General features: G+C 44.0%; 1 protein-coding gene across 2 annotated transcripts; it reads left to right on the top strand.

Moving 5' to 3' along the window:
* Positions 1-391: 391 nt before the first annotated feature.
* LOC125523373 (protein MULTIPOLAR SPINDLE 1) lies at positions 392-11,913 on the top strand. 2 transcript variants are annotated; one of them, XM_048688419.1, is made up of 11 exons: positions 394-669; positions 750-807; positions 880-1,029; positions 1,126-1,185; positions 1,367-1,449; positions 1,532-1,589; positions 2,557-2,685; positions 9,495-9,684; positions 10,594-10,664; positions 11,255-11,465; positions 11,628-11,775. In XM_048688419.1, exons 1-10 carry the CDS (start codon positions 481-483, stop codon positions 11,437-11,439), a joined length of 1,173 nt encoding a protein of 390 aa, XP_048544376.1. In that variant the 5' UTR covers positions 394-480; the 3' UTR covers positions 11,440-11,465; positions 11,628-11,775. The 2 variants fall into 2 exon arrangements, with proteins under 2 accessions (XP_048544377.1, XP_048544376.1); XM_048688420.1 differs by lacking the exon at positions 11,255-11,465 and having other exon boundaries at positions 392-669; positions 11,628-11,913.
* The last annotated feature ends 142 nt before the right edge of the window (positions 11,914-12,055 follow it).

Below are 12,055 nucleotides of genomic sequence, written 5' to 3' on the forward strand. Positions count from 1 at the left end.
TTCTCCACCAAATCGCTGTACCTGGCCATCGCCCCCTCTCCTGGCCATGAGGCGCTCTCCTTCATTTGAAAGATTCACCTCCCTCTCAAAATTAGGATCTTCTTGTGACAATGGATTCGAGGCCGTCTCCTATCAGGCGTTGAGATTCTGAAGTGTAATGGCCCTGGTTTGGTTATATAGTTTGTCTAATTCACATCTAGATGTTCTTTAAGGATGTCACATCTAAGTTTCCATAAATAACACAGCAATAAGGAACAAAAAAATCTGGGACAAAAAAAATAGACCATAAATATAGTGGATACAAGGTTAGATATGACATAATTATGTTATATCTAGATGTGTCCTAGACAGAAAGATCCTTGGTTATATAGGTGGTATAGCGGAGCTTTTTTGATTACGAATTTCAAATTGCCCTCTCTTGTGCTTCCGTTTCTCATTTGGGCTTTCGCTCTCTCCCTCCTGCTCGTCGCCGAAATCGCCATGGCTCCCGCCTCCCGCCCGCCGACGGCGACGCCGCTGGCCGCATCCTCATCCCGGATAGACTCGCCATCGCTGAAGGCAGCCCTCGCAATGGCTCTCATCCACTACAAACGCCTCCCCTCCACAACCGCCGCCGCCGCCGCCGCCGCAGGCACCTCCTCCCCGCCTCTTATCCACTGGAAGCGCAAGGTCTCATTCACCCCCCGTCCCCTCTCACCACAAACCTCTAATTCCACCTTTATCTCACTTTATCCTCTTCTCCCACCCAGGCTAAGGAGCGGAAGCGCGAGATTCTCCGCCTCCGCGAAGAGCTCAAGCTCCTCCAAGGTAAGTGCGCACGCCCGCGTTCGTTCGGTTTCCGGCGCCCAGTTGGTGTGACTTAGATGTGTTGTCGATCAGATGGGGTGCGCGGGGAGGCGATGGAGCCGCCACTTGCGTCATGCCGCTGCCACTTCTTCGACGGGTGCAGCGACCTGCAGCCGCCGCCTCCAACGGGTGGAGGAGAGCATTGGGTCGACGAGGTGCTGCGGAGGAGGTTCCTCAGATTGGGTACAGTTTTAGAGTCTGTGATCGAGATGAAACTAATTGGCTACTATGCAACCCCCCAAATTTTAACAATCGTGTTTTGTAATTTAATCGCAACAGCGCGGTGGAAGGAGAAGCGACGGAGACTGGATCGATCTCTTCCCGTCACTAGTTTGATGGGTGGGTGCTACTCAGAACATATCCTTATGCTTTAACTTTTTATTTTTTTGTTCCACGAGTGTGTATGAACTGTGCGCCATTTGGAAGTTTGGATCGTTCCCCTCTTACAACTCTCTATTTCAGGTTACTGCAGCAAAATTTTATCTGCTTAAACCTTCGTTTGAATCATTTGATTGTGCAGAGTTCAATAGCGAGGATGAGATACAACAGCTTAGCTTGTCAACTGATTTCCTGGTAGAGCTATCAGATGGGATTTTTGCGAAAGTATAATTGTATCCTCTCATTGTAACTGAGATTCCCATATTTTGTTTCTTCTATGTTTCTAACGTTGGATTATCTTGTGCAGAAAGAATCTTGCTCCACATTTGCTACATTCTCTCACCAAGCAGTAGACTTCATTTTGTGTAAGTCAGAATTCTGCTATAATTTCATCATTGAATCTGACCGATAATCTAAGCTATGCATAGTGTGATGTGTAATCCAGTGAGATATTAAGGAAGTACTCGACTATGATGAACACGACATTCCGCCTTGGTGTGTATTGATCCGAAATAATTACTGTACATTCAAGTTTTAGTATTTTCATGGGTATAATATTTGAAGGAAGAAAACACAAACTTATCTACACTACAAATTCAGCCTTCTACATTTCATTTGTGCTGAACTATCACCATTTGGTCCATATGTACATTTACATGCTCAAAGAATGCAGGATATGATGTGGTTGTTTGAAATAATGAAATTTATGGGACACAAAGGCCAATTTTAGATTTCTCTTTCCAGATTGTATAATATAGAAGTCTAGTACCCTATTAGTTAACACTTATCAATTCAAGCAGGATAGAATAGACACGCAGACACACCTTACATGTACATAATAAATCATGGTGCTCATAATTTTCAGTGTGTTGACATGGCAAACCAATGGCATGGAATAAAAAAAGGGTAGCCCGGTGCACGTAGCGGGTCCGGGGAAGGGTCCGACCACTTTGGGTCTTCCGTATGCAGCCTTTCCCGGCATTTCTGCAAGAGGCCGTTTCCAGACCAATGGCATGGAATCTAGGCAACAAATCAATATTGCCATATTCTGCAGAATATGACTTACAAATTCACTTCCAGCTTCCAGCCTTATTTTCTGTTGTAGGGTTGCTATTTACTGTTTACTATAGACGTACACCACTGTAGCGTGATCCAGAATCTTTTTTGAGTTCTTAAATCTGCAATGTCAGACCAAAACATGCATGTTCAAAATACAGTGCAGACAAAATTACCATTATGTTAATGATGAAATTTTCTGTTTATCTTATCTGTTGAATCCATATTTGGTTGAGACAACAGTCTTTTATCAATTTGTAATTTTTTTTCTTTCAGCTTTACTGAAGAACATTCTATCGTCGAAAAGGGAAAATGAACTGGTTGAGGAGATAATTGATGGTTTAGTGACACGTTTGATGAAAAGGATGTGCACCATTCCTGAAAATGCTGGTACTTCGGATTCAGGTGATACTTATTTGATATACTCTTTAAGTACTTTGGATGTTTTGTCTATATTCTTTCAGAACAGTACACACAAGGTGATGATCTGACAGAAACATGCAATGCAACCTTATGCCTGATACAGATTTCTGGCATGCAAGTTGCTCTAGTTAGTTCATACAGAGTGTTTTCAAATTTGTAAATATTTACTGCGACCACAATCCCAGGCTCTTCTGCAGTACATCAATATAGCGCAAGTTGTTTTATGCTCCAACTATCTGGTAGTATTTTACTCAGGGTCATGGCTTTCTTGAGGTCAGCCCTAAGTTATGCTGTAAAATCATCGATGATATGCTCTGGGGGATATTCAATGTGAAATAAATTATGCTTTCCTTATTATTTCGGTTTACAGTACACTAGGTAGCATTCTAGCTTGCAGCCTCCATCCCAACTTATCGTCAAACAAATTTCCAATCCTACCTAGAGATAACAATGTATGTTTACTTTATATATTTATATGTTGTCCACAAAATAACGTGAAATACTTCCTGTGTATCAAAATTGAACTTGTAGTACCACTACTAGGGAAAAGCCTAGCAGCAGCGCGGGTTTTCGGCCTTTTAGTAGCGCGGGGGCCGACGCTACTAATAAGGCGCTACAGCTAACGTATAGCAGTAGCGCTGGTCCACCCGCGCTACTGCTACACAAGTGTTGCAGCAGCGCTCTTAAAGGAACCTCGTTGCTGCTAATAGCTATAGCGCGCTTCCCCTGTGCGCGCTACTGCTACAACCGCGCTGCTGCTAACTTTTCTCCACTCGCTACTGCTAATTTTAGTAGTTTTTTGTTTTTTTTGGCATATTTGTTTTGTATTTGAACAGGCTTTATAGAAGAATCTTTAGCACATACAAATGTCATCATGATACACATACAAATGCCTGCGAGACCACAAATGTAATCATAGCATATACATACAAATAGTCTCGTCATAATCATCATCCAACACAAAGTGGTATCTTGTGATCATCTCGAAAATAGTGATACATGCAAGTCTCGAATACTTGCAACTACAACGTCATCCATCTAAACAAAGGTATACGCGAGAAGAGCTATCACTATGAGTGAGAGCGGAACTATGCAGTACATGAGATGGCGGTTACGAGTCCTCTCTCGCGCTAGCGTGAACCTCAAGTAACTAGCTTCTCCTTCTTGTCTGCTTTTGAAGCCTTTATGGCTGGCGTCCGAGAACCCATTCACTTGCGCCTGACACTCATGCCACTCGTCGTACACCCCCGGAACCTTCCCTTTGTACACGACATAGCAGTTCCATCTCGCCATCAAGAAACTAGGTACCTGTTAGAGATGCATGTTCATGAAGAGGATGTACAATCATATATATGCAACAAAATATACTAGAGAACACCGAAAAAGAAAGGGTTAGCAACTAGATGCAACATACAGTACGCAAATTAATTAACTAGAGGTACGCAGGTCATCGTACGCAAACTAACAAAGTAGCGTTACGCAAGTTCGGCAGGGATCGTGGACATCACAAAGTTGCATCGCTACAAATAGTATACAAGTTCAACCGACACATATCATCATCATCGGCATCATAAATCACTAGAAGTTCCATCCTTCCATATCATCGAGGATGGACCCTAGCTTCTTGAACGGCGTGAGGTCTAGACGTTGCATGCCTATGCGAGTTCGGACGTCAGCTCGCGATATAGGGCCGTGGTGGAACATCCCCTTCTCATCGACGACTTCTTTCATGATGATCCTCGCAATGTCGCTTTGGATGCGAAAGAAGTCATCTCTAAGTTTATAATCCACTTCTCCATGAGATTCTAGCCACTTGTGGATATGATCATCATTTCTGCTTCTCATGCGAAGCTTTTGGTGATCCGTGTTGAACTGAATCATGAGATGGAGGATGTACAATCCATCCTTCTTGCTTGGTTTTGGGACTTGGATGCAGGAGAAGTTAGTTTTATGCGCGAAACCCATCTTCTTGTTCCTTTGTTTCCTGATCTGCATGTGGCCACCTCTAAAGCTGAAGCCTTGGAGAGCATCATCTAGAATATTCATTATGTGGGTGTAGTCTTTTTTCTCGTAGTCTCTGGAAGGGTCAAAATACACGGCGTGGGAGACTTGCGGATAAAGAACGATAAGGACGGCGCGCCCGTTGCTGCGGGGAAAAGACACCTCAAATTATTCCCCATAGAGAGAGAAGGAATGATTGAAATGTATGAAAGGGTTGTTTGAAACTGACTTACTTTGGATGATAAGGCACGAGGACAATTTCCCGGTCCTTATTCTGTACCATGAAGTTTTGGAGGTAGTCCCTAGCAGTTTCACGCTCAAAGTCGCCGAGACTCAAGAAAGACTCGTGCATGTAGTACGGATCCGCCACACAGATTTGCGAGACTTCTTCACTGTTCATGACAGAGCTCATATGTAGCGCAAAAAGGCGGACGATTGTAAAATCGAGCCGCCTTGTCAGAAACATCTCAAAGATATGGTCAAACCGCAGGAAGAACACCTCCGCGGGCCGTGTCTCGACGTAGCACTTCCCCTCAGGCACACGAGCCGCGTATGTCGGATATCCTGGATCCTTTGAGGCTAGTAGGCTTTTCTCAGTCGACATCACATGGTCGTGCAGTCTCCTGAGATTCCCTGTTAGTGCCTGCAGCGGTTTCGGCGGTAGCATCGGCTCGCCCGTGAGATGGAACATGGCCGCACCTTTCACGGGTACACGCTCTTCAGAATGCATCGTTTGGCTGCTATGTGCTCTGGCTTGTTTGGAGGCAGCTATCTTCCCCGATCTCTTTCTCTCCTTTTTCTTGGGCACACCTTCTAGACCCTTCCTTAACCCCTGCCCCAGTGTTCCCGGGCTAAGTACTGTACGACCCTCGCGCTGGGATAGTTGAGCCTGTGTTGAGGCGGCATCTTCAGGTGTGTCCTGTGAGGATTTCATGAAGAGAGACTTTTTGCAATCCCTGCTACGACCTTCCTGCCCGGGCATATCATCCATATCCTCATTAGCAAGTTGATAGCCCGATTCGTCATATGGTTGACTCATCAATTCTATGTCACAGTCATACGCGTTTGTATTGAGGAAATCCATAGGGCCGACCTCCGTCTCATCATCCATTCTCTGTTCTACAGGACAAATTACATCAGCCAGCACTATTGCACCCCCTTCATCATGTCGTCCGCCGCTCTCACCCGGCACTACAGGAGTTGGTAATTGCGTAAGCGGGGTGGTGGTCTCCGCACATGCTTGTTGATGTGTGGTTATTGGTGTGCTCTCGGCCGGCTCCAGACGAATAAGATTCTTCGGCCATAGCAGCACCCAACCCTTGCAGCTTCCAATCCGCGGCGGGGTCTCGTCGTCCGCTCCCACATGCTGTACTGGAGGAGGCAAATCCTCGTGCCCTGATTTCACACTGGACAAGCTAACCCTGAAGTGCCCAGCAGGGATCGGCTGGTTGTGGAACGTGGGTTGCAAGGGGTCCATTATCATCCCCTTTCCCACGTCCACCTTCTGGCCTTTGATCAAGTAGAGTATGGTGCACGAGGTTTCTTTCGCCTGCAAACACATATGTCTGTGGCGTAAAACATCCGAAAGGCAACAAAAATGGAATATTATATATATATATATATGTTGGTGCGACATGTAATTGCCGTGACGGCGTCGAGCTCAACCAAAGACGAAGGCCCACCAAGCGCGCCAGAGACTGAGGACGGGCTGCTATGAGCGGGAGCGGCTGCGAGAGGAGGCCCAATTGCGTGAGCAAGTGATGGTGCGATGGTGTTGTTGTTCATGGAGTTGCTCCCGACGAAACTGGGCAACGGGAAATCATGTACCGTCTTGTCTGGATTTTCCTTCGTCCAGTTGATGATAACTGGAACCAAGTTAGTAGCAAAATCATTTCTGCAGGCAGTTACAGCTGCATTGACTGCCTGCTGTAGCAACTCATATTTGTCCTCGGCTGCTTTTTTCGCGTCCTCAGCTACTTTTTTCTCGACCGCAAGCTTCACCTTCGCGTCGATGTCCGCCTGACTAAACTTCTTTTTCTGCTTCTTGGCCTTCGGGCCCTCGTTGTAAAACACCTTCCACGTGGCGCCATCTCCAGCGCCGTGCACACGACCATATTGCGTCCGCTGGCCCAAAGGGAGTCCCTTAAGTTCGTTCAAGGCCCGGTTGAGAGGGGTGTCCCACTTGGGCCTCATCGGAGAAGTAGGGTTTTCGGCTGCAAGCTGGTGTTGCTTCTCCAGTAGTCTAATCAATTTCCTCGTGATCTTGTCCGTGTAAAAAACCTTTTTCTCCTTGTCCCACTTGTAGCAGGCCCTGATGAAGTCATGCTCCAAGGGGTTGGTGAACTTCGCGAAGGGGTCTGGGAGACCCGCGGCTTCACGTTCCGCGTCCTCCTTATCCCATATGGGCCTTTTACCGAGGTAGCCACGGCTTCCGGGGCGATGCTTCCCCGTGTTCCTTTGCTGAAGGCTCTTGAATTTCGCAGCCTTAGCCTTGGCGTCCTCGGTAGCGCAAGTGTCCTTGAACTTTTCGAACTCCTCTTCCGTAAGTGTCGGATTTTCCTCCAGAATCTTGGACAGGGGTTCCTCAGCCTCAATAGCTCGTTTCACCCTCGATTTCCAGGAGGCCAAATCATTGCTGAACATGCCCATGGCGTGATTGTTAATCTTTTTCATCTTCGGATCATCTCACGGTTGTTCTATGTTATCATCCCGATCGAGGAACTTGAATCTCTTGTGCAACTTCGTTAGGAGCAACTGCGTCAAATGTTCTTTACTCCTTAAGTCATCGTCATTGATGCTCGCGCATTCCCGTAGGATGCATCCTACTTGGTTCCCATAGCACTTGCGAGGTTCTTCCGGCTCTAACGGCTCAAACTTGCTAGGTGCCATCTTTGTGATCACAAGTCGTCCAATTCCTAGTTTGTTAGGTTTTCGTATCCTCTGCTTCTTATGCCTCTTTTCGGTACCGGCATTGGCGCCGGTATCTTCCCCGGCGGTACCTTCCCCACCGGTCTCGGCGCCGCCATCGGTGTCGGCGCCGTCGGTGTCGGTGTCGGCGTCAGTACCATCATCGAGGCGGACCTGCAAACCTTGCTTAGCAGTCAAAAAGTCGAGGTAGTCTTGTTCACCCTCATAATCCATCTCGTCTGCATCTTGGTCAGAAGGCTCAGTTTCTTCGTTGTTCGACATGTTTCCTATGATTAAGTGTCCTCATTTATTTCTAAAAGTATGAATAAATGAGAAATGAGATAAAAAAGAAATCTATGTGCCAGCACTCGATATGCCAACTATGTAGCACAAATCATGCCTTTATTCATGGGAAATTTCGGCATGACCTTTGCTAAAAAATGGACATATCGAGCGCCTGAAATTCACCGGAACGGAAATGAATCAACATTCTGGCGTAACATATGCATACTATTACGAGTAGCTATAGCGATTTTCTGCAGAAACCGCTACTGCTACCTTGACTAGCTGTAGCTCTTTTTCACTAAAGCGCTACTGCTATAACCAGTTTCCCTTTTTTCTTTTCCTCAGCATAATAGGAACATATATATTACATCATTGGACCCTTGCATAATAATGGCTAAGTGTGTATACAAAATAGGAACATATATATATATATATATTACATCATTGGACCCATGCATAATAATGGCTAATTAAGTGTGTATACAAAATAGGAACATATATTTCCATTTTGCAAAAGCATGAAATATTAATCACACCTCTATCTCGAGATCGAGCACACGGTGGAGATGATGATGTAGGGAGGTCAAAAGTGCACAAAGCTCTTCTTGACAAAGAAAGATCTAGTTAGGGGGTAAATAGGTCACTTAACTAAATGCTACATCTACCTAGCTAGCTAATTTGGGAGGAGACAACTTCAACTAGTGGAGGGGGGAGGAAAAAGAGAAAGGAGATGAATTAATGGAGGTGGTGTAGTTATAGCTAGGAGTAATGAAGAGAGAGAAAGGTAGGTAGAAGAGGGAGAGTAATGGGGGGAGAAGTATTAAGGAAGAAGAGTGAGAGAGGGAGGATGTGGGAGGTAGGGGAAAGGGAGGAGAGGAGATGGGGAGGGGAGGTGGAAAAGGTGGTGGGTGCTGCGTCTTAGCAGTAGCGCGGGAGAGAAAGCGCGCTGCTGCTAAGAGCGTAGCAACAGCGCGCTTTCCTGTCACGCGCTACTGCTAAACGGGCCAACCCTATGCACAATTTCAAAATTAGCAGCAGCGAGGTGACAAAAAAGCGCGCTGCTACTATGGCATTAGCAGCAGCGCGCTCCCTGGCGCCACGCTACTGGTAAACTTATGTCGTTGTGTACTGTCGGTGGATTTTTGTAGCAGCGCGGTTTAAGCGTCACGCGCTACTGCTAAGTTTGCACCAGTAGCGAGCTTTCCGTAGCCGCGCTGCTACTACTTAGCAGCAGCGCCTGTTTTTATGCCGCGCTGCTGCTAAGATTCTGTGTATAAGGTTTTCCCTAGTAGTGTACGTGTGGAAGTCCCACCAAGTATGATAGATTAGTTATAGGCTTCATGGTGTTTGTTTTACATTCTTTCTTATAGGCAAATCATATCAACATATTCTTTTACATGATCACTTTGAATCATGTTTTATTCTGAATAGATCTGCTGAGTGGTCACATCTGTAGTTTCATTTAGTTACTTTTGGTCATTTCAGTGCAGAGTAAACGCAATGAGATAAACTATGAATTTTGGCATTCATGTGTCTGTGCTCCTAACATCAACCAATAGTACATTGATTGCCGCCTTCCATTTTGTTCAAGTTTGCAGGGCCAGTTGACTGCTCAGATGCCCAATTCAATGTGCAGCACTTGTTCCGCAAGTTAGGAAATGAAGAGTTCATTGGTCAGCGGATAATCCTTGCAGTTTCTCAAAAGATCTCAAATGTATCAGAAAGCTTGCTTCTCTTAGATCCATTTGATGATTCCTTCCCTGATATGCATGGCAATATGTTCATTATGTAAGCTTAAGCTGATCTTCTTTTCATTCTAGTTTATATTACAGTCGGATAATTTTAACTTCTCCAAAGGCACTCATGATTACCTGTTCTTCAGTGTACCTATTTTAATTCACTAGTTTATAACAGACGTTTTGACCTGTAGCATTGAAATCTGGATGAAAAACTATACCAGCAGTTTGCACAGGGCAGCTATTCCTACATGTGCAGTAGTTCATAGTCATTTAGTCTTGAAATATTGGATGAAGAATAGTTTGAAGAGGCTACCATTACCACTTTAGCAGTATAGTGAAAAATGCTTTGAATAGCCGATCAGTTGCCCATTAATTTGGCGCTGGCCCAAAGTGTCACAATTAGGATACACAGGTTTGAGCTTTCATTGGCTTACAAATCTGGTTAATTGACAGCCTACAGCCCATTTAGTTTTTTGTTTTGCGGGATTGCTCATTTAGTGGTGCCTGTAACTTTTTAGCATCCTGCATGTGCATCAACTATGTTATTCTTCATTGGTCCAAATTTATTCCTGTCTTATTGATCTTTACAGACTGTATGGTTGGATATGTGTAGAATTAACTGAATATTTGAAGGGGGATATACAACAGTTGCTACTTCCTGCAACAGTTTCAGAAATAGATGATGGTGTAGAAAATATATTTTCAAATTTGTCAGACAAGTAACATATAAGAAACGGAACTTTATCATTAGATTTGTGATGGAAAATATTTTCACAACATGCTCTTAAGTAGTAACATATTCACACACAAAATAACGGTCAAAGTTACATATTAAGAATGCGATGTGTGCTCATGTATGGAGTGTCGTCTCTATAGTTCGTATGAGATTTTTTTTGTTACCTTGATTCTGACTGCATAACTAAATGTTGCGTGTGGTCATCCTATTCGTGTGTTGCAGGATTCAATTAATCGAGTTCCTCATATCTGATTACATGAAAATTTGGCTATGTTGCGAGCAATTTGACAAAAGTTAGTGTTTTCTTACCCCTGGCCATCCTTTTCCCTATCTATTAAGTTTTCTGAATTGTGTTTGCATTCAACCCTTAAAACAACAACAGAGTCTTTCAGTCCCGAACAAGTTGGGGTAGGCTAGAGTTGAAACCCATAAGATCTCGAAACCTAGTCATGGTTCTGGCATGTGGATAGGTAACTTCCACGCACCCCTGTCTATGGCTAGTCCTTGGTGATATTCCAGTTCTTCAGGTCTCTCTTTATGGACTCCTCCCATGTCAAGTTTGGTCTAGCTCAACCTCTCTTGACATTATCAACATTCAACATGACAGTGTGAAAAATATCAGGGTCGCATCACTTGATTTAAAGAAATTGTGTCGTATCAAATATCTAAATATAGATACTGTGTTTTAGTTGGCAGCCACAGTTGAGAGCTTTTTATTATATAGATGTGCATCTTTAATTACAAATTTGAATCGATAAATACTGAAATGTACTCTATCCAAATAATACCACTGCTAATAGAGCTTCAGTGCATCATACTATGCTATATCTTCCCGGCAATTCATTGCAGAGAGTTTGATCAAAATTTACAAACTGTTATCCAGAAATATTTGAAGAATGGGTCAGATCTATTCTGAAGGCACGCAAAGACCTGGAAGTCCTAGAAAACATAAATGGGCTGTATGTAGTGTACATTGAGCGAGTGGTCGGAAGGTTGGCGAGGGAGGTGGCTCCTGCTGCTCACCAGGGGAAGCTGGACCTGGATGTCTTTTCCAAACTCCTGTGCTGATAACTTCCAGCCTCAGACCTGAAAATGTATTACTCACAAGTTACTTGACTGACCTGTTTACAGTTTGTTTTTACTCCAGAAATTAGCTATTGAATCTATTGTTTTGCTGTTATTCTGGAAGCACATATTGTTCCATTGCCCTTTACTCACATATTCATAATATATCATGTTCTGCATATCAATTTCAGGATGCTTACCTACAGAAAGATTGTCCAGAAAGCTGGCGTTCTGTAACTTCTGTTCGCCACTGAACAGCCAGAACCAAGACATAACCAAAGAATGCTTAATTATTTCATCTTGTGAATGTGTAGTTACTGCAAACCAGTTTGCTATAACCAAGTACGTATGATTAATTGTTGTAATTAGACTTAGATATGCGGATACTAGTCTATAATAAACTTCAGAATCTATGGATGGATCTAACATTGGCAGTTTGATTCATAAATCTTTATAACTGTGGCACCTTTCACTTCACACCGTTGCCTTGCATTTCTTGTCTTCTATTCTTGAGCGACTTGCAAATACAGTTTTTAGTTTCAAACTATAGAAAGAAAATAAATCATACAACCTGATTTTCTATTTATTATCTAGACGCTCTAAAAAAGAGGCAAAGCTT

This window comes from Triticum urartu, chromosome 7 (genome assembly GCF_003073215.2).
Source record: "Triticum urartu cultivar G1812 chromosome 7, Tu2.1, whole genome shotgun sequence".
NCBI lineage: Eukaryota > Viridiplantae > Streptophyta > Magnoliopsida > Poales > Poaceae > Triticum > Triticum urartu.

Bases quoted from the DNA above. Each gene is read 5' to 3' on its own strand.
- LOC125523373 (XM_048688419.1), top strand. From the start codon at position 481: ATGGCTCCCGCCTCCCGCCCGCCGACGGCGACGCCGCTGGCCGCATCC. The intron at 1,030-1,125 runs GTACAGTTTTAG...TAATCGCAACAG, and splicing joins GAGGAGGTTCCTCAGATTGG to CGCGGTGGAAGGAGAAGCGA. The intron at 9,685-10,593 runs GTAAGCTTAAGC...CGTGTGTTGCAG, and splicing joins CATGGCAATATGTTCATTAT to GATTCAATTAATCGAGTTCC.